Raw genomic sequence first — 21,434 nt, forward strand, 5'->3', positions numbered from 1 at the left:
ATTCCTGTCTGAACATAACTCACTGTGCACAAGCCAGCAACAATTATTTATATTCAGCACTGTCAGGTTTGATGATGGGATATGTCAGGCTTCTATGATTTGTCTCTGCGTGTTTGTGTCATGTAAGAAGATATAGCATTGATTAGACAACGTTTTCGGATAGCCTTTATTCTTTCAATTTTGGTGTGGTTTTTTATGTTTTTTTTGTTGTTGTGATTAGTTTAGTAGTTTTATTTGTGTTTTTTCTAATTCTGTAATTATGTATAAAAGTGTGTTTGCAATTTCAGTTTGTAATTTTTTTTTATTGCACACATACAGTACAACGTGCTGGTGTTCAGCTATTGTTAGTCAGGGCTCAACACTAGAATAATAATGGTATCATTGAGAATTTTAATTAGTTTTTACAATATATATATATATATTTTTTAAGTAAGTGTTTTTTTTTTTTTTTATGTTGTTAGTTAGCTGTAATACCCCTGATGTAAATGACCCGTTTGTTGATGTCTTAGTAGGTATGTAATGATGCACCGCGTGTCGATTGAAAATCGCAATATAATATCGATATTGCCTGGACAGTGTAAAATACTGTGATATGAATTTTAGCTCATATCGCCCACCCCTAGCTTCAATCAAAAAAATTGAGTAAGGAGCCATTGCCTCCTATAAGAAAAATTTCAGGTGCCAAATAATTTTTTTTTTTTTTACAAAATTTCTTAAAAGTCTTAAATTTAACTTGTTCATTATCTGTAGACACCATGGATTTGCTCTTTTACTCCGAAGGCGGGACTTTGTTTGATAGAGCGGCTATATTTAGCGTTGCTCTTTTTTTCCCATTCAAAACTTTACGAGTGACACGTCTGGGGTATTCTATAGTCTTTGATATTAAAGCAGCGTTCATAAGCGCAACACTCAGGGCTCACAAAATTCCAAAATCCCTGGTAGCCCTTCAGGCAGGTACTTTTCAGGTTTTGGTAGCCGGAAAATTTAACTAGCCCAAATTAAAAAAATATATATATTTTTTGTTTTTTAAATATAGAAAATCAGATAGGAGTTTAAATGTCAATCAAAAATATTTTCAGTACACAAATATCAACAAATATGAAGGAAGGAATTTCATTTCAGTATTTACAGGGTATCTGCAGAATTTTTAAAAATACATTTAAGGCAATTTATTACCCATTTTAAGAGCTGTGTAAGTGACATGGCACATTAACTTTCTCATGTACAACTCTGTGTTTGCTGCATAAAAACATGAGTTGATATTTGCATTGATCTGACCATAAACAGTCAGAAAAGCTTGTTGGAAATGCAAATTCATTCTCTGCCACGAGGTGCTGCTTTGGGAGTGCTGAAATATTCGGTAACGGCTGTACACAAAGCAGCTCCACGCTCATAAACCCTGCTTTATCAGGAATTATAGGTCAAATTAAACGAAAATGCCAACAACACGATTCTGAATCACTCTTCAGCTACATTCAAATTAAAAAACAGAGCTCATATTTATTCAGTGACATCATTGCCTTTGAAGTTTAATCCAGCCGTATCCCGACTTGTCTTTCCATCTCCAACTGTAAGACCTCCTGAAATTATAATTAAGACATTTATTATACCATTTAACGGATTTAAAACTTGTATTGCCTTAAGTTTCATACCTGCAGGAGATCTGCATTTAAGAAAGCCGTCGAGCAGAGTGGTGATACATTTTGGTAGCCCGACAGGAAAAGACAGTAGCCCCGGGATTTTGCGAGCCCTGCACCTGCTGGAAGAGAGTGAACTTGCGTTTTCATTCAGGCCATTTGCTGTTTTTTGTGCAGATGTTTTATGTAGTATAGTTTCGCAAAACTAAAGTCAGACCATTCTGTTTTTTGCTTCAAATTTCAAAATGATGCAATCTAATTAGATTAAAAAGTGCTCATGCTGCATGTATGCAGCATCTCTGTTTGGATTGTGATTAAAATACAGTGGTAGCCTCTCATTTTAAATTGGTATTTGTATTATTTATATTTGTATTTTATACATACAGATATAAATATTTGTAATTTTTTGTATTTGTATATTTATTTCTTTGATTTGTAGTTTTATTTGTCTTAAATCTCAATTTGTAAAAAAAAAAAAAGAGAAAATTGTACCGTGAAATCAGAATTGTGAATCGCATCGTGAGTTGAGTGAACCGTTACATCGCTGTGTCTCAGTGTGATGTGTTGATGATGTGTGTCGTTGTCAGATGTGTCAAGCTGGAGGGAGGGCGGTGGGAGGAACCTGCAACCCCCAGTGCTGTCTGCCACTCCGCCCTGCACAGACACGGACACCAAGAGCAGCGGCCCAGCTGAGCCCACCCCTCCTCTTCCTCCCCCCTCCTCATCCTCATCCTCCTCCACTGCTGCTGCTCAGTCCACTGATGTGAAGGAGCCACCGCCACGGCCTGCTCCACCTGTGCAGCGCAGAGCCGCCCCATCAGCCCTCCAGTACCAGCACCACACCACCACCACCTACCATGACATGCTGCCTGCGTTCGTGAGTCTCTGGCCATCATGTCACTTATCCAGTGTGTTGTGGTTTCTTTGAAAAGTTCTTACTGGCTCTTTGTTTGTCAGATGTGCCCAAAAGAGCCTCGTGATGCCCCGGGCTCCTCAGATCACGGCCCAACCACTGTGGTTGCTCCTGTGCGCTTTGAATGCAGGTTGATTTTCAGACCAGCATTCCCTGCGCCAGAGCCCATCAAGTAGGTGTTGTTCTAATCACTCTTGTACAGTGAGGAACGCTCGCTGTCCTCTTCTATAAATGTTTTTTATTTTGCAGTGGTGATGTTAGAAAAGAGACCCGTTTCTCCCGTGTCCCCCCACGCCCCTCCGCTCGGCCGATCCGCCGCCCAGGAGATCGAGCTCCCCGTCCTGCCATAATCAACCCTGAGGACCTGAAGGACCTTGATGAACTGGACAATGACTGTGAAGACGGCTGGGCAGGTGAGCGCTCGCTTTCTTTATGAACAGCAGATGGGCATTTTCGCCAATGCTCATTGTGACCACTGTCGTTCTTCAGGTCTCCATGAGGAAGTGGATTATAGCGAGAAGCTCAAATTCAGTGACGATGAGGAAGATCGTACCCCCTGTGAGAAGAACAAAATCTGGTGAGCTTTTCTTTGTTTTAATGCAGTGCGTTTGCTGTGAAAGTGGCTTGTGTTGAGATTGAAGCACGTTCTGGTGCTTGTGTCTTGCAGGGATGACTGGGATAACCATCAGGACCAGCATTCATCTCAGAGCTCTGGTGACGGCCCGTTCCCACAGGATGCTGAGGAGGTGTCATACTCACGCCAGCCAGAGCTCATAACCTCCAGGAAGCCCAATGGACAATTCTCCTCTACTGAATCTCAGGTAACAGTCAACGGCCTTCTGCATTCTTTGTTCTTTTGGTTATTAACAATGTCTACATCAATTAAGACCAAGTGTAGTATTGCATACAAACCATGTATATGAGGTGTGTAGATTTGTTTTTATTTGTTGTTAGGTCTTTTAAATTTTTTTTTTATTATTTACTTTGTTTTCATTTTAATTTTAGTAATTTTGTGTCTGTCATTTTAAACTTTTGTTTTAGTTTGTCTGTATAATTTCTATTAATTTAAGTTTTAGTTATTTTAGTACATCAAGTTAAAATTAATTAAAATGAGATATTGCTTTGGCAACTAGCTGAAATTATTTATTTTATTATATATATTTTTTTCCATTTAACTTTTAATTTTAATTAATTACCTATCATTTTTAGTTAATAAAATTAGTTTTTTTTATGAAGTTTATGATTTCTTTCTGTCCTTCACAATTGAACTTCTTGCTGCTGTATTTAAGAATTTTTATGTCTATACTGTATTTCGTTTTTTTTTGTTTGATATCATGTTGTATATTTTGGATGCTAAATGCCCCGATATACTTCAAACAAAATTGAAGAATGAACTGATATGATGTAATTTTGAACAAAATCAGGCCGAAATGAAGTAGGGCTGGGCGATATGGACAAAAAGTCATATCCCGATATATTTAGGCTGAATATCGATATACGATATATATCCCGATATTTTTTCCGCAAAGTGAGAGCATATGTTCAGTCAAAGTCAAAGCCAAATATGACGTCACAAGTAGTTTTATTGAAACCGGCCATTTCAGTGAACAGTTGCAAAATCAAATGAATAAATAGTAAACAGGTTTCTTCACCTGGTTCATAATTAAATGCTCAGCTGTTCAAATAACAATAAAATGTAAAAAAAAAATACTGTATAACAATAGGACAGGAGTACCTTTTTTGAAATCAAAGCTCCATAAGGTGCACATTTAAATAAAATAAAAATCTTAAAAATAGCCTATAAAATAAAATCTTTTTCCGAAATAAATATATTTATATGAGAAAAGTACAATATCAAAAAATTTTTAGTTTTACAACTATAAATGGCTTATTAAAATCCAATAACAGATTTTATTCTCCTTTCTAACAAATCCACAGATGCAAATAACGAACATTACAAAAGAATATGACAAACCCTAGTAACTTAAGGGCAGCATTTACATATAAAGAAAGAACAAAATAAAGTGCTCAGTTTAAGATCATTTTTTTAAACATCAGCTTGAGATTACCTTTTCCTTTTTGTTAACTCAATTTCTTATCTGAACAGTCTCAACCAGTTGCACAAGAAACAGATTATCAACTCAATAAACATTTTCCCCCTCTTTTTTTACTTTGATAAACAGTAATGCTGTCTTGAGGTAGACATTAGAAGACAGACAAGCGTGTCCTCCTTCGTTTAAAGATTTTGTGCGAGAAACACCAGCCTGTCAACAGAATCCGGCTTCAGAGATGCTCTGTGGCAGGTCACGATATTGCCACTACAGCTGAAAACCCTTTCGGAGGGTGAACTGGTAGCTGGTACCAAGAGATACTTTTGCCAGGTGGCTCAGAGATGGAAAGAAAACTTCATGATCCTTCCACCACTTGAGAGGTTCAGTGTCACTCTCCACACTTGCGGACTGCAAGTAACTTGACAGTTCATTTTCAATAGCCTCCCTCTTGGTTGGTGCAGTGGAGGTGGCTGTGTGCTTCTTGAAGAAGCTTGCCAGTCTCTTAGCTTTTGGTGCTACTGCTGCTTCTCCATCTGCAGGCTCATGCACAGTGGGCACACATAGGCAAGGCGGTTGACAGCTGCTCTGATCAGCCAGTAGCGTCTCCACCTCCAAGACAGCTCTGTGCTTCAATGCATCGACTTTTTCACTTGGGATGTAGGTGGCCCTGAACAGAGGATCCACAAATGAAGCCATCTCCAAAAGGTCAGTAGTGGCTGGGGCAGAATATTTGCTGTTGAGGTACTCAACAATGCTGGTCTTGATCGATTTACAAAGCTCGCTATCACCCTCTTCACATGCCAGGAGACTTTCATTAAAAAGGTGCAGCACAGGTTTCACATATGATAGAGTGACGTACTCCTCACCTGATAAAGCATCAGTAAAGTCCTGGAGAGGTTTCAGGACCTTTTGGACTGCTTCTAGGACCTCTAAGTCCTGCCAGGTAGGGACAAGGTGCCTGGTCTTTTTGTCATTAGACAGGACTTTGGCCAGTGCTCTTTCCTGCTCCAGGACTCTCTCTATCATCTGCTGCCTGGATCCCCAGCGTGTGGCAGACTCGGTTATGAGTTGGTGACTTGGCAGACCCAGCTGAATCTGGACTTCAGCAAGATGTCTCCTTTTCTTCCAGCTGTACGAAAAACAGCTTACAATTCTTTTGCACAAAGAAATGGCCCGGGTGACACGCTTGTCATTCATGCCATGTCCTGTCAGAATCATAAAAAAACTATTAAACAAATGTGCTTATGCGAGAAATTTGACTCTGGTTTCACTTTAACACATTCATACAACTAATCCAAAATCAAGCTTTAGAAATATTCTACATTAATATTATTTTCTCGTTTCATAGTTTATTTTTTTAATCAACACCAGTACTAATCATAAATATCAAATATTATATTAATTTTTTTTCTGAATTTTAATCATGTAAGTGATTTTTATGTATTATTATTTTTGTATAATTTATAAATGATGACTATACTGTATGTACATTTACTCGTGTTCCGTTCTTGTTGTTGTTCTTAGTATTTAATATTTATGCTATTTTTTAATGCTACTTCATATTTCTACTCCACTAAAAACTCCACAATGTTTAGGCATATGTGTCAACATTAGTTTCTAGTTACTTTGCAGTTTTGCTATTTTCAATCCAGAGAAAAAACTATAGTCTATCATAATAGCTAAATATATGTTACCTTGATGATAACAACAGGCTAACCAGCATTTTTAAAGTCATAATTACCTCACCTTTACCAGCTGTAACATTAAAGTGGTAAATACATCAATGCATCACTAATTCTTATCCAATAACGGAAACCTAATAAATATGGTTCTGAAATCTACCATTCTGTATTGTAAATGATTTTACATTTAGCACTTTAAGTTTTGTGTTTTATTAATCTATTTAACCTATATTTAACAATACATACTGCATTTCAACGGACACCTGGCCAAGACAGCAGCATAAAACACAAAGTTGCAGACAGACACACAAAGGAAAATAAGGAAAAACTAACATTTTAATATGTTTTTGATTAAAGTCAAAAAATATCTGAATACTCCTTACAACACTGCACTCACCAATAGCCAAGTGCAGTCTGTGACCGAAGCACTGCATCCTCAGCCACTCGTTCAGCTCAACCGCTTTGACGATGTTGCTCCCGTTGTCGGTTGTTATAGCAACCAGATACTTTTCTTGGAGTTTCCAGCTTGCAATTGCGTCCTGCAGGGCCTCAGCTATGTGCTCACCGGTGTGATCCTGGGGGAAATAACTTGTTTGCAGACACGCTGTTTTCATCTCCCAGTCTTGAATGAAGTGAACTGTCACGCTCATGTAAGGCTCACACGTCCTGCTCGACCACATATCGCTGGTCAACGCAAAATGGGTCACGTTAGCGAGCCGGTCAGCAAGGCTCTGTCTGATTTCAGTGTACATTTGTAGCAGTGCTTCTCGTGCAAAGTAGTTGCGACTGGGAAGCTCATATCTCGGGTCCATAGTTTTCAGTAGCTTTTGGAATCCGACTTGTTCCACAGTTGCAACGGGGACCATATCTTTAGCAATGTGATAGGACACCGCTTTAGTTATAGTACACCACTTGACACTTTTCTTTTCATAAGGCACATTGCGGGAAAATGAAGTTTGCAGTGAGCTTTGTTTCGGGGCTGGAGCTTTTTCGGGTTGTCGATGGCTTGCGGCTGTGGCTTCTGCAGCGCGCAGTTTCAAAGACTCTTCGTACTGCAGTTTGTGCCACTGTTTTAGGGTGGTGAAAAAGATTTGTAGTGCTTCCACCCCTGGCTGTAACTTGTTTATTGCACTCCCTACAAATAACGTGATGTTGTTGCTCATCTGATACTTTGAATCCGAACCATCTCCAAATTACTGAGCCACTGCTTTTTCTTTTACTAACCAATTCCTCCGCGCGCTCCGCAGACGTAGTTGCTTCCTCCATGTTTGTTGAAGAGTGGCTCAGTGGCTCTGTGCCTGAACACCTCCACGAAGAGGAGGGGAGGTGGCGCGGGGAGCAGCGCAAATTTGAACTATATCGATATATGCGATATGGTCTAATTCCATATCGCGTCTAAAAAAATATATCGATATATATTTTTTTTATATCGATATATCGCCCCAGCCCTAATATGATGTAATTTTGAACAAAATCAGGCAGCTGACCAAAGTAAACTTTCTGGGGGAGTTCGTTTGGCTCCTAAAAACCTTTGAGTTATCATTGGTCCGTGGCGTTTACGCAGTCGGTGGGTGTGTTCTGAAAGTCCTCCTCCTTTGAAGTGCAATTTTTTTTTTTTGTTTTTTTTTTTTTTCTTCCCTGGTTCGTATCACATTCAACTGAGGTCAGGCAAGTGAACAGCATCTCCTATCACTAGCAAGATAAATACAGTGTTGAATAGCTGAGCTGGCACAGATATATCTGCACCTGTACGATCACTCGCAGAGAGACTTTAAAGATTCAGTGAAAGCATTTAATTCCTAGAAAGAAATTGCAATGAGCTATGTGTCGACGACCCGGAGTTATGCAAAAAGCGACGCAGAGAAACATCCGAGACAAGTTTTCCAAAGCCATGAAAAGAATGAAAGAAAAGAGTAAAGAGATGAGGTAGCAAGTACCAAATACATGTGTTTCAAATAAATATTACACTATACTGCTGCTGCTGCTGTTTTTCTTTCAATTAGTGAATTTAAAGGGTATGCAATAAATGAAATGCCAAACGAACATACAATAATGAACCCTTGTCTTTATCAAAAGTAAATCATGACACCACATAACATATAAAAAGGTGTAAAAAAAATGTATCCAGTTTAATAAAATAAATGAAATAAAGTAACAGACTGACTCCAATATTTTTTTTTTCACATCATGCTACAGTTTTACAGACTATGAGACATTCACACTTCCCATAAAGGACTGATTATGGTTCTTTTAAATTGCAAACATGATACTTGACTCTGAACTGCTGCTAATCATTATTCTTTTGTCTATAATATTCTGACCAATGGTGTCTGTCTCACAACTAGATTGCCTACACTTCATTTCATCGTTGTTGTGTTTAGGGGATAAGCGTGAGCGTCGCGAGTTATGTTTACATTAATCTACACCCCGCCTCCAGCAGCACGGGGGTGTCGGAATGTTTGGAAACAGTATACCGTCGCTCAGCCTTTTCGAACTTCTTTTTGCCCCCAAACGAAAACAAACTTTGTTTGAAGTATACTGGGGCCTTAAGGGTGCTCCGATCAGGAATTTTTGGGCCGATCACCGATCGTTAATCACAGGAAGTAGTATCTGCCGATAACGCTTCTGCCGGCTCTTGTTGAAGCCTTCTTTTTTTTGTGTAGATTTTTTTTTTGTTGTGGTATTGTTTGTATTTTTGCTAGAGTTTTGTTTTTTGACTGAATTTCATTTTTGAAAATTGGGGATAATTCCCCTCTTTGGTGACTCTTGTGGGGGGGATATTTTAATTTGAGGGGTGGAGGGAGGCATGTTTTTTTTTTTTGACATTTTTCATGTGTATAATTATTTCACCTAAATGTTTGATCATGCAGTGCATTTATGTTTTTATAATGAGGCAGTAGCTTACACACAGCACAAGCCTGATTTCGTGAGCTGCATGTGAAGTGGCCTCATGCCAGGTTCACACATACTCCGTTTGCAGTGCTTATGCAGTCCATGTGCGGTAGCCTACGCAAGCGGTACAACAGCAACACGGACTCATATCGTGCTTTCACACAGGAGTCCGCTACTGATACTGTTTGCCATAAATTCAACATTTTTCATGTTCAACGCAGTAAATATAAGCAAGAGTATGTGTGAACCTGGCGTTATGTGTGCTTTGAGTGTGCATGAGCACACCGTCTCTAGTAGAGTGGAATGGTTTAAGCATGGGCAAGTATTAAAAAGAAATTCGATTTATAAACTTTAGTGACGGTGCAACACTGCTTCGATTGTGACATTTGTGACAAGTGACATTTCCTGTCAACTGTGCAGCATGAAGCTTGCTTATAGTGCACATGCGATGTGGTGATATGAAGTCATTTGCGCATTTTGAGAGGGAATGAGAGAGTGCGCGCAGTAATTCACATATGCTGTTTGTGAAATTACGTCTCACACAAAGTTTTCAGATTACTTTAAGTTATTAATTGTGCCTCACCGTTTCAGAATTATAATTTTTACCCACACCGGAAAAAGATTGAGACTGTGTCGCTGCATGTCATGCCAAACCTCTCACAGCAGGCGCGTCGTCAGCTTGAGATCGGCCTTTATATAGACCACCGATCAAACTTCCCAAAGTGATTATCTGCTGATAGCAATTGCTAGCCGATCAATCAGAACACCCCTAATGCATGCTAGCACAAAGCATAATTTTGAGCATGTTTGATATTTCTTTTGGCATATCGTGTCATTTAATTTTATTTAACATTAAGACAACATTATTTTAAAAGCTTCTCAGTTATTTTAAAGTTTAGTTTGTTCACTCTAAATTGTTTAAATCACTTTTTTTAATTGATGTTTTTAATACCACCTTTAAGGTGCTACCATCAGTCCAGGCTCATCTAAGAGATTTCTTCTCTCTGTTGTTTGTGATTTGCAACACCAGCAGAAGAACAGTGGAAACAGTGAGTCCGCAGAGGAGCAAGAGGAGCCCCAGCGACAGGCGCCTCCTCGTGGGAAGTTTGTCTCGGCTGATCTCTCTGCTGTGGAGAGAGCACGCAGACGGCGTGAGGAGGAGGAGAGGAGAGCGCGGGAGGAGAGACTGGCTGCCTGTGCAGAAAAACTCAAAAAACTGGATGAAAAATTTGGCAAAACTGAGAAACCTGCACGCTCTGGAGAAATGCTGAGAGAAGCAGACAGCAAGGAGCTGACACAGTCTCCGGGCCGGAGGTCATCCAAGCACCACCTGGAGGACTGGCAGTACAACGCTAAAGGTATACTAGGTCATTTATACTAGTTGGTTTATAAATTTAAGATTTAGCTTCCCTTGTAATGGGGATTTAAAGGGGGTTGTTCAAAGACATCTCAGGATTTTGATGCTGCTCTTTTCTTAACACCACATTTCATTATATATAGAAGTGTCGGATACACCAGCTGAGTCGTCCAGTCAGGATTACAAAGATGAAAGTTGTAACTATCACAATGATGATGAAGGTCCTGAGTCCACCTCTCCCCTCCCAGACTACGGCCGGCACCAGAAGCCTGTGCCGCCCCGCTTCCAGAAGCAGCACCAGCAGCAGGTGAGCTTTTACACCTAATCCTGTAAGTAAGAGGAAATGGTTATTAATACAGCGCCCTGAAGATCTTGAGGTGCGTGTGTCTTTTCAGAAGTTCTAATACTTAGAAATTACTGTTTTTGTGGCCACTGCATGCTTTTTTTTTTTACAATGTTTTTTATGCTGTTATATATACTGTATGTTTTCCTTTTATAGATTGAGATTGAATTTTGTGGTTTTTAGGAGCAGGTGTATAAGATGGCTCCTTGGCAGCAGTCGGGTCACCCCACCCAGTCCAGCTCTTCTCACCCACAGAGAGGCTTTTACCCTCCTCATGTCCTGGGCTTTGACCCGCGCTGGATGATGATGCCTCCCTACATGGATCCTCGCATGGCACAGGGATGTTCTCCAGTGGATTTCTACCCTCCTGGTGTTCACTCATCTGGTAAATTACAACATCCACCATATTTAGTTGTGTTTGCCAAATCAGGCATCGCTATTAATTCATAGTGATACCTTTTAATAAAAAGATTAAACTGCAGAATGTGACGAGTGAACTCTCTTGACTCAATCCAGTAAGCTAGGCATTTCCAAACTGTTTTGTCAGTCGAACCCCTTTGACAGAACACTTCTGAAGTTGATATTTTATCTTAACACCACATTTGCATGTTTATGGTTCTCTGATGTTGGTTAATTATTTTATTTGTTTACATTTTATATAATATATTTCATTGATTTTAAAATGAATAGATTTATAGTACATGGTCGCACAGTTTGATCAAAAAACAATATTGGGCTTTTGTAATATTTTTTCATGTCATTGTGATCGCGATTTGAACTGCAATATAAGCATTTAATCTCATAATAAAAGGTCTTACATTGGTTATGCTGAAACATCCAGGCAATTATTTCAAGATTCCTTGTTTTTATTATTTTTTTATTTTCATTAAAAAATGAAGATGGATGTATTATTATTTTAATAATATACTTATTTAGTTGTAATATAAAGTTTTGTAAATGCTCCTTGTTATAAATTATTAAATTTTGAAAACTTGTCCACAAAAATGTTGTAAATTGTAAAAGTACATGATGCATTTCCAAATGCACAAAGCAGATTTTGTGTGGTGCAGCTTTTACTCCAAACTGATCGATCCATTCCACCATTGAAAAGATCACGAGCTGCTTGTGTGTAAATGAACACAGTGTTGTGCTTCACTCTGAAAAATGCAATGTCAAACTAAGTTGCAGCCTTTTGAGATTTGATGATTGCAAATCAAAATTTCAGTTTTATTTCAGTCTGTTGTACAGCCCTATGTATTTTTTCTAATTTTGCTTTATAGTTATTGCCTTTCTGTCAACTCATGAAACCGTAGGGGCTTCACAAGCCACTATTTGGGAAACCCTGCTGGGAAACGTCCTAGCAACTACTTATTGTGATATTCATATTTAACTTCTTCATTTTCAGGTTTGGTGAAACCTGTCATTCAGCAGGATCACCTGAATAGCCCTGGTTCCACCTCTGATGAAGGCTGCCATCCCAGCATGCATCAGGAGAGGAGGGCGCCATCCACTGAGCCTTACCAAGTCTGGAACCAAGACAGCTACTCGTCTGCACGCAGTTTCACCCCACCCTACCAGAGACAGCATGAGAATGGTGACAGGGCTCAGGTGGATGACAGGAGTAACCGGCCATGCTCCAGACATGACTCATATGAAGACCGAGGTCATGACCCTGCAGACAGTCCAGCAGAGGAACTGCCCCATCAAGGCTTCCGGCAAGGCAGAGGCTCAGACGTGTCGCTGGGGTCTCAGCGAGAAGTTACCTATGAGGGAACCAATCAACCATTGATACTCAGTAGGACCCATCCTGGAGAAAGTGAGCACAGGGACGTCTCCTCTGGTAGACATCAGAAAGAAGGTACTGATACACATGATGAGGCCTTCGACAACAAGGACAAGAGCTACGACTCTGATTTCTGGAGGAAAGATGTGGTTAGTCTGAGGAAAGATGGCAGTGGTCAGGCGCAGTGGTCCGATCAAGGTTCAAGCAGCAGCAGTAGCATTAGTCAGCCGTCTGAGTCCAGCAGCAGAACCCTTAGGAGGACAGGACCCATCAAGAAACCTGTGCTGAAGCCTTTGAAGGTGGAAGATAAAGAGAATGAGAAACCCAAAACTGAGCCCGAGGAGAAGCCTGTCCCATACAGGCTGGAGAAGGAAGTGGTCACCAACGTCTATGACCTGAAGAAAGATGCCCCTCTTCTGTCTAACAGGCACTCCGTGCCACCACCCGCTCCCTCTCCTGAGGAAAAACACATGGAAGCTCCCAGGGTGGAGAAAACGAGCAACCTGCCTGAAAATTTCCACAAAGAGAACTGCTGGGATAGTGCCAAGAGTCAGTCTGTGGACAGCTCTGACAGCAGAGATCCACCAGCATTGCGCCGCAACAACTGGATATTCATAGATGAGGAGCAGGCATTCGCTGGGGCCAGGGGAGCGGGTCGTGGACGTGGCCGGGGCTTTAGAGAGTTCAATTCTCGTGGTGGCAGTCGTGGAGGACGAAGCGACAGCAACAGAGGAGCCTACAATAGCACAGGTGCACAGAGGCCTGCACGAGGACGTGGTACTCGAGATTTTAGGAGCGAAGATCTGCAAAGAGGCAAACCTCGTAGACGTAATGTGAGCGAGACTCACAGCGAGGCCTCAGAATACGAGGAGCAGCCCAAGCGTCCACGCCAGAAGGCAACTGAGAATGGAGAGGCTTCATATCCTGTGTCTGGAGAGGTCAAGAGGGCCGATAAGGAGTCGTGGAGATCAAACAAGGTCTACACCGATGATCAGATCGGCAATAGTGATTCCAGGGACAAGATGAAATCTGCTCGAGTCTTTGGAAGGTCATTGCCCCCTCGCCTTAATGCTGGATACAACCGTGGGTTTGGCTCAAGGGATATTTCAACGTGGAGAGGGAGAGGAACCCAGTTTGGAAGCAATTCCATGCATGAGAATGGCTACAGCTTCGGTGCGGACTCCTATTCCAAACGTTTGTCAGAACGCGAGGCCCTGAATTACCCCTCTAAATTAACAGGCTCCTTTGCAGAGAACGGTGTCGAGGAGAGAGATGGGGGTTACTACCTTGATAATGATAATCCTGACAACCGGCCCCTGAGAAGGCGCCGTCCTCCACGCCAGGATAAACCCCCACGCTTCAGGCGTCTGCGTCAAGAGCGTGAAGGAGGAGGTCAGTGGAATAGTGAGGACTACATTAACGGAGACATTGCCAATCAGTGGCCTGCTCGTTCAAAGGGGGCAGAGGAGCACTGGCCCAACCACTACTCTGGAGGACGGTCACAGGAAATCACAGGTCAGAGTCAGGTTGAGGACTGGGAAACCGGCTCTGAGAACAGCGATTTCAGTGACTGGAGGGAGAAACGGAGACAGCATGGTGACGCACTCGCAGATACAGGTCACGGAGAACCTGGCTCTGAAAAGAGAGAGCTCTCCAAGCGGAGCTTTTCTAGTCAGCGGCCAGTGGTCGACAGACAGAACCGGAAGAGTGATACCACTGTGATGGAAAACAACAAGACAGACTCGCAGGCAAGTGCAGGTTCCTTCGGTAGAAACGAGAGCTGGCAGAACGGTGTTGCTTCCAACAATAAACGGTATGTTTCTTTAAAACATTAGCTAAGCATATTTATACAATAAAACCAGTACCACTGAAATTCATACTATGAATGTGCTTTAATTCGCTCTGTGCAGACTTCCAGAAGAATCGGTTACTGGCCTGAGCTCGGCGTCTGTGTACAGTGTAGAGCAGAACGACGACACCAGCACTACTGAAGCAACAGGGAAGATCATAGAGAAAGACTTGAAACCCAGAAACATGAAGGGGGACATGACAGAACCACTGTCCCAATATGACCTGAATACATACCCAAGTAAGCCAGATGTTTTTGTTTGTGATAGAAGTGCCTCTCCAATGCTGAATAATTTGACTTCAAACTGTTGAGACCATATAAAACTAATGCAACCCTGAGGTGATGTAGCCAGAAAAGTTCAATAATAGTCTGCAGCAGAGGAGTCCAGTCCTGCTCCTGGAGGACCACAGTCCTTCAGAGAATTATTCCAACCCTGAATAAATGCATCTGAATCAGTTAGTCAAGGTCCTTAATAGGGATGCATGATATTATCGGACTGATATCGGAATCGGCCGATAATGGCATTAAATGTGAATATCAGCATCGGCCTGATATGAAAAATTATGCCGATATGTCTTGCCGATAAGAGGAATACATTAACTTGCATGTGCTCAGGGTTTGCTAGTGATTAGATCACATCCGCAGTATGGCTTATTCTTGAAGCAAAGTTTTGTCTGTATATGACCTGCAATAGATAATATTTTGCAGCCTCTCCCAGGTCCTAACGCCCGTTCGGTAAGGAGTTTTAATCTGTAGGTGACACTGTTGGCCTACTTCTAATTAAATTAAAAGTAAAATAGCATACACAAATAACATTTATACTGTGTTTCTAATTAAATAAATAATGAGTATGTTTTGATTTAAAGGTCAATAGCTGTAGCTTATTATATATGAAAAAAAAATCACAAACATTACACTTGTAAATTAAATAATTTTATATATACTGATTTATTCATTAATGTGTAATGTTTTATTTTTTTAAACAAATCATAAGCTCTAAAAGATTTTCAGAATTTTTACAACTCTTTTGCTTTAGACCATCTACAAATGTTAAATCTTAAAATGTTAGGGTTAACATGGCATCTTTCTGGGGAAATAATGCAGCGATTGAGATATATATAGTTTATTTATAGTTATTTAAAAACTTCAATGTACTGTTAAAAAACCTTCATTATTGTTTATTTTAATTCTAACAAATACGTTTTTGTTAAAAACTAACCAATATAAAAAATAACAAGGGAGACTTGTGTTGTTTCCAAACAAAACAAAATATATCGGTATTGGTATCGGCCAAAATTAGTTGAAAAATATTGGCATATCTGCAAAAATCCAAAATCATGCATCCCTAGTCCTTAAGATTACTAGAAACGTCCAGGCAAGTGTGTCTGAGTAGGTTGACTCTTAGGTTGACACTGGCCCTCCAAGAGCACATTGTTTAGAAACCGCTCAAGTCTGTTAATAGTTTGAAACTATTTTTAACACCACAACAAAGGGGTATTGTAATGTGGTGAACAGACTTGTTACTTCATATCCATAAAGGTACAGTAAATTAAGAGACTGTACTGTAAAGAATTACTCAACTGTTTTAACAGTGCTGTGCCAGTAATTACTGGTAGATGTCATTCGTTTTTCAAGTGTGACTCGTGTGGTGTTCTTCAGTAATGGATCTGAAGGAGTTGTCCCTTGTGTTTCCTACAGTTGAGAGCGACTCGGGAGCTTCTGTACCCAGTCCAGAGGTTTTCCAGGATGCTCTGTCCAAAAAACAGCGCCGCCCACAGGATGACGATCGCAGGAGGAAGGATCAGGGCCCTCCAGTAAGTAATCCCTTGGGCTCATGGTCTGATAATCGAAAAGATAATAACAGCTTAAGTTTTTTAACTACATGAATTATATCTAGAGTGGATATTGTAGTTATTTGGTTTGTGCACTTTAAGGGTTCGGTAAAGAACAGAGCAATTGCATCGAAAATGCCGCCTCGTTTTGCCAAGAAGCAGGGCAGTATGTCCATCGAGCAGCCCGAGGAGACGCTGTCCGCCAGCAGTTTGGGAACAGAAATCTGGGAGACGAACAGCACAGGTTATACAGATAATTGCTTATAACAAGTGTGTCAAGATACATAATTAAGAGACTTTTTCTAAATGACTTTGTTTTTCCTCCTAGCTCTGACTGTCCAGTCGTCAGGTGGTGATTCATGGACAAAGCAGGTTTCCTACACGGGAAGTGAACCCAATTCAGAGGTACAGGTCATTCTTCTTTAAGAAACTCTTGGCATTGTTTTCAGTGAGCTGAGCCTCAGAGTAAAGTCCCTCTGTCCTGTCTTTCAGGATTCAGATGCAGGACCCGAGCAGAGTAAAGAACACAAACCCGGTCCCATCGGCAACGAGCGCTCGCTGAAGAACCGCAAGGGCTCTGAAGGCATGGAGCGTCTGGAGGGACCCATCACTCCCGTCAACGGAGTGGACATTCACGTGGACAACGTTATCCCTGTGCCGCCAATTGAGTTTGGCGTCAGCGCGAAGGATTCTGACTTCAGCCTTCCTCCAGGTTCCACACCAGTGCCTGTGTCCAACCCCGTCACCAAGCTGCAAGACGCACTCTCTGGGAATGTGTGTACATGAGCTCTCAGCCCAGCATTTACATTGTTAGCATTATCTAAAAAAGCATTGAGTGTTTATACTGTTGTTAATGTGTGTGCACAGGCGGGTCTGACTCAAGCCATCCCGATGCTCCGCAGAGACCACCTGCAGCCCGGAATAAACCTCAACCCCATCAGCTTCCCTACTGCGGACCTCACGCTCAAGGTAATGCGTACCGCCACATCATCTCAGGTTTTGATTTTGAGTGCTGGTGACTCTCCTCCACTAACACTGGAAACAGCACATTTCTGAAGAGAAGCTTAAGAGTTTTAGATTCTCCTTGTTTCTTGAAATAGTCTGTCTCTTGCCAGGTTTAGCTTAGGACATGCTACCAACATGTTAACTGACACTTAGTAACGTGTTAACATGTTAGAAACATGCTAACAATTCAGTAAAACATGCTAGCAACATGTTAAACTATTAAAACGTGTTAGCAGTGTTAAAACATTCTTGCTTCATATTAAATTGTTAGCAACATCTAATATAATGTTAAAACATGTTAGCAGCATGCTAAAACACTATGTATGTTTTAAAACATGCTACGTTAAAGTGCCCCATTATACCATTTTTAAGGTTCCTAATATTGTTTTGGGAGTCCCCTACAACAGGTTTACATGCATGCAAGGTCAAAAACACTATTGTTTTCTCATATGTTTAATTTCACCGCATTTCTAAATGATTCATAAACGATTCATACGAAGCAGTTCTAAGATTCAGTCTTTCTGTGAGCCTACTCTGCTCTGATTGGTCAGATGGCCCAGTCCTTTGTTATTGGTCTTGTTATTTGCAGATTTGCATTCACAGACCGCTCCATTACACACTGCATGAAAGGCAATATTCGAAATTGCATAATGGAGGCACTTTAATGTTTAAAAATGTTAGCAATGCATAACAATGTTAAAACATGCTAACATTGAATTATGTTATCAGTATGGTAAAACATTGTGGTTTCATTTAAAAAATGTTAACAATGTCTAACAAAATGTTAAAATGTGAAAGCATGTTAAATGTTAAAACATGCCAACAGTGTGGCGAATAATGCTAGATTGTACAAATGTTAGCAGTGTCTAACACTGTTAAAATATGTTAGCAACATGTTAAATTACGTTAACATGGTAAAGCAGGTTAGCAATATATAAAAAACATACTAGCTTTATTTAAAAATGCAAGCAACTCGTAAGAAATGTTTGAAAAACTAATACATGTTCTTCTAAACTTCAGAACATGTTAAAAACTAACAACTTGCTAGCAACAGGCTAAAACAAATGTTAACCTTCAACTACATGATAGTTGTTAAAAGCATGTTAGTAACAGTTATCTACATGCTAGAACATACATATTACTTTTGTGAATGCCTGTCTGCTTAAGCCTTGTACAACTTCAAATGTAAAGCTTTAAAAACTGTCTTTCTGGTCAGGCTTTCTTAAGACATTTAAATTTGTCTTGACAAACTTCTTAATCTGGTATTATAACATGCATCTGTTCAGAAGGATGCAAATACTTGAGTGAAGTAACGTTAAGAATGCGGTAGAACCCTGGATAATGGAAGCACCAGTTGTTTCCAAACTCTGGTGTCCATCAGTGCTCCTCACCAGCGTGTCTCTGTGGTCTCAGATGGAGTCGGCACGTAAAGCGTGGGAGAACTCTCAGGCTCTTCCGGAGCAGGGCTCCCCGGGGGGCGCGATCTCCGGCGCTCAGCCTGCCTGCAGTGTGGGCTCCTCCAGCGGCGTCAGCTACAGCTCCTTCGGTGGAGTGTCCATGCCGCCCATGCCTGTGGCATCTGTCGCGCCTTCTGTCTCCATGCAAGGTCAGCATCTCATCGCTCTCTCATACAGTGTCACATGCAGTGGTTGTGCATGGCTCTAATTCCTTTTGTGATGTGTGTGTGTGTGTGTGTGTGTGTGTGTCACAGGCAGTCACATCCCTCCTCTCTATCTAGACGGTCATGTGTTCTCTAGTCAGCCGCGGCTTGTGCCGCCTTTGACTCAGCAGCCCAGCTACCAGCAGGTACGTGTCTACAGTGACTCAACAATTCACGGATTTATCATTCCTGTGCCTGAGAAATGTGGATGTTTTGAATGAAAGTATCTTGCGGGCAGCGGCTCCACATGCTTCAAATATCAGGGATCTTTAAAGATGTGACAGCAGGCCTATAAACATGTTTTGGTTTTATTGGCCAATTTTTGTACACTAGTAAAATGCAATTTATTAATTCAAGAATGACTTACAGGTATACAGAAATCTGCCCCAGCAGCAATCTTTATCCAATGATCACAAAGCCCTGCATAGGAAATAATAGTCAGAAGAATGTTTTTTGAAACAGAAGTATTTAATAGACCTTTAGACAAAATCTTAAAAATTTTTGAGTATCGTATTTGATCCGTCAGGCTTTTATGACTCATTTATGTCTGATATAGTGTGAATATGGAGGAAAAAACTGCTCTGTTAGCTCAGACTTAAATTGAGCAAAAAAATACAATTTGGTGCAGGTATGCTGGTTTTTATATGGACAAAAGGTAAGATGGTGTTCTGATGCTTCTAATGTAAATCAATGAGATCATTATATCTTAGTAAGATGCTATCTGAATGATCAAAACAAATAATCCAATGCAATACAATGATGAGATGAACAAATAAACATTTCTCAAAAGATTTGTGATCATCTAAGGTCATTCCTCCGCTGAAGAACAGTGAAAGGAAAGGTTCTGGAAACAAACGTTCCTCAAAAGCCTGATGATCCTATATGAGACTCACTGCTTTTTAAAAAAAAAAAAAATGATGTCTGGTTAATTAAGTATAGTAAAGCTGCTTCAGTCCAATAAGTGTTCATCTTGATATATTACTAACAATATCAAAGTTAAGTTTACTTGATAAAAATCTGGAAAGATTTGACAGCAAATGATACGTGATGCACGTGCTGAAGATGGAAGTTTGTACAATCAGACTAAAAGACCTTTTACTTTAAAAAGTCTAAACTATCAATCAGATGAAAGAAGGCATGTAGTAGCTTGTGTGCAACAGGTTTAACAGCAAAGTTTGATCATGTTAGAGGCCTTAGAAATGAATGCATCAATTATACAGTAGGCTTTAATAGGTTCATTCATTGGATGTGTGTGCCTGTAAATAACCCGTTTGTGTTTGTTTTGTGTGTGTGTTCAGGCCAGCCCTCAACAGATCCCCATCTCTCTGCACACGTCTCTACAGGCTCAGGCTCAGCTGGGTCTGCGAGGAGCTCTGCCTGTCTCTCAGTCTCAAGAGATGTTCAGCTCCATCCCTCCTTTCAGGTAAATCACCCGCTTCAGCCACACTCACAGTCTGTTTCATTCGGTGTTGGTCTGCTACTCTTTTACACTAATGAAGTCCCATGCCATTGCAAAGACTTGCTCTTAAAACACCAAACAAACCATTTGTATCAATAACTGCTGTATAAAGCTTGTTCTACACTGACATGCAATCTACAGAATATAGACAAAGACAAGAAAATATCACTTTTTTTTTTTTTACTGTAACATATACTAAGTGTTGTCATCAAAATTCAGAAAAAAAATCACTGTTCTTGTTACCATAGTGAAAACTGTTGAAACATCCTTGTAATTATTTAACTATTTAATTATTTTAAATTATGAAAATCAAAATCATAAAAAATCGAAATATTAAGGTTAATAACTAAATTATGCAATAGCATAAAACAATACCATGTAGCTTTCAAAATTTTTTCATTTAAGTAAGCATTGCTTTAAAAAGTAAATGAAATGTCAGTAATGAAAAAATATACTTTTTATGAAAAAAAAAAATATATATAGAACAAAGTGTTAATAGTAACTTACTGTAGAGGCTTATTAAAGTTACAAAACTTTCAGCTTATACAGATTTAATGCAGTCTTAGGAGTTATGGAATGACAATTTAAGCCAAGCTGTGTCTCTTGAAGTCATTGTGGTGTTCACACTACATGACACTACGTAAATGATCCACAACATGTGGTGACACACTACACAAGCTGACAACAACTGTTGTTTATTTGAGAATGGACTTTGGGAAGAAATTAGTGGTGCAAGCTGTTTGCTGTTATGAAACATTTTGCCCTGTTTCTTGTCCAAACTTTTCTTAAAGCCATGTTGCTGCTGCTGTTTTTCTTCCACTGACCTCAACCCATGCCTGCTCTCTCATTGGCAGTAGCTCGTTGCGACACCTGACACCACGTGATGTCGAGTCGGCCGACTGGTCCTGACATTTGGCATCTTAAATATTTGTTTGGCAACGTGTAAGCGAGCCTCTTTAATGTGTCGTTGA

At 40.3% G+C, this 21,434-nt stretch overlaps 1 protein-coding gene across 4 annotated transcripts in view; it reads left to right on the top strand.

Moving 5' to 3' along the window:
- The window catches only part of prrc2b (proline-rich coiled-coil 2B), a 39,384-nt gene that overhangs the window by 10,918 nt on the left and 7,032 nt on the right, over positions 1–21,434 (top strand). For 3 of the 4 annotated variants that reach the window (XM_042715822.1, XM_042715827.1, XM_042715834.1), the window contains exons 7-24: positions 2,225–2,514; positions 2,595–2,722; positions 2,800–2,963; positions 3,040–3,127; positions 3,218–3,371; positions 10,206–10,533; positions 10,676–10,839; positions 11,059–11,260; positions 12,281–14,471; positions 14,569–14,747; positions 16,206–16,321; positions 16,442–16,583; positions 16,668–16,744; positions 16,832–17,113; positions 17,207–17,308; positions 18,758–18,950; positions 19,056–19,150; positions 20,303–20,427. In XM_042715822.1, the coding sequence (XP_042571756.1) occupies positions 2,225–2,514; positions 2,595–2,722; positions 2,800–2,963; positions 3,040–3,127; positions 3,218–3,371; positions 10,206–10,533; positions 10,676–10,839; positions 11,059–11,260; positions 12,281–14,471; positions 14,569–14,747; positions 16,206–16,321; positions 16,442–16,583; positions 16,668–16,744; positions 16,832–17,113; positions 17,207–17,308; positions 18,758–18,950; positions 19,056–19,150; positions 20,303–20,427 (5,020 nt within the window). The remainder of the gene's footprint in view (positions 1–2,224; positions 2,515–2,594; positions 2,723–2,799; positions 2,964–3,039; positions 3,128–3,217; positions 3,372–10,205; positions 10,534–10,675; positions 10,840–11,058; positions 11,261–12,280; positions 14,472–14,568; positions 14,748–16,205; positions 16,322–16,441; positions 16,584–16,667; positions 16,745–16,831; positions 17,114–17,206; positions 17,309–18,757; positions 18,951–19,055; positions 19,151–20,302; positions 20,428–21,434) is intronic. The other variant, XM_042715842.1, reaches the window with a different exon arrangement.

The sequence above is a fragment of the Cyprinus carpio genome, chromosome A3 (assembly GCF_018340385.1).
Source record: "Cyprinus carpio isolate SPL01 chromosome A3, ASM1834038v1, whole genome shotgun sequence".
In the NCBI taxonomy this organism is placed as follows: Eukaryota; Metazoa; Chordata; class Actinopteri; order Cypriniformes; family Cyprinidae; genus Cyprinus; species Cyprinus carpio.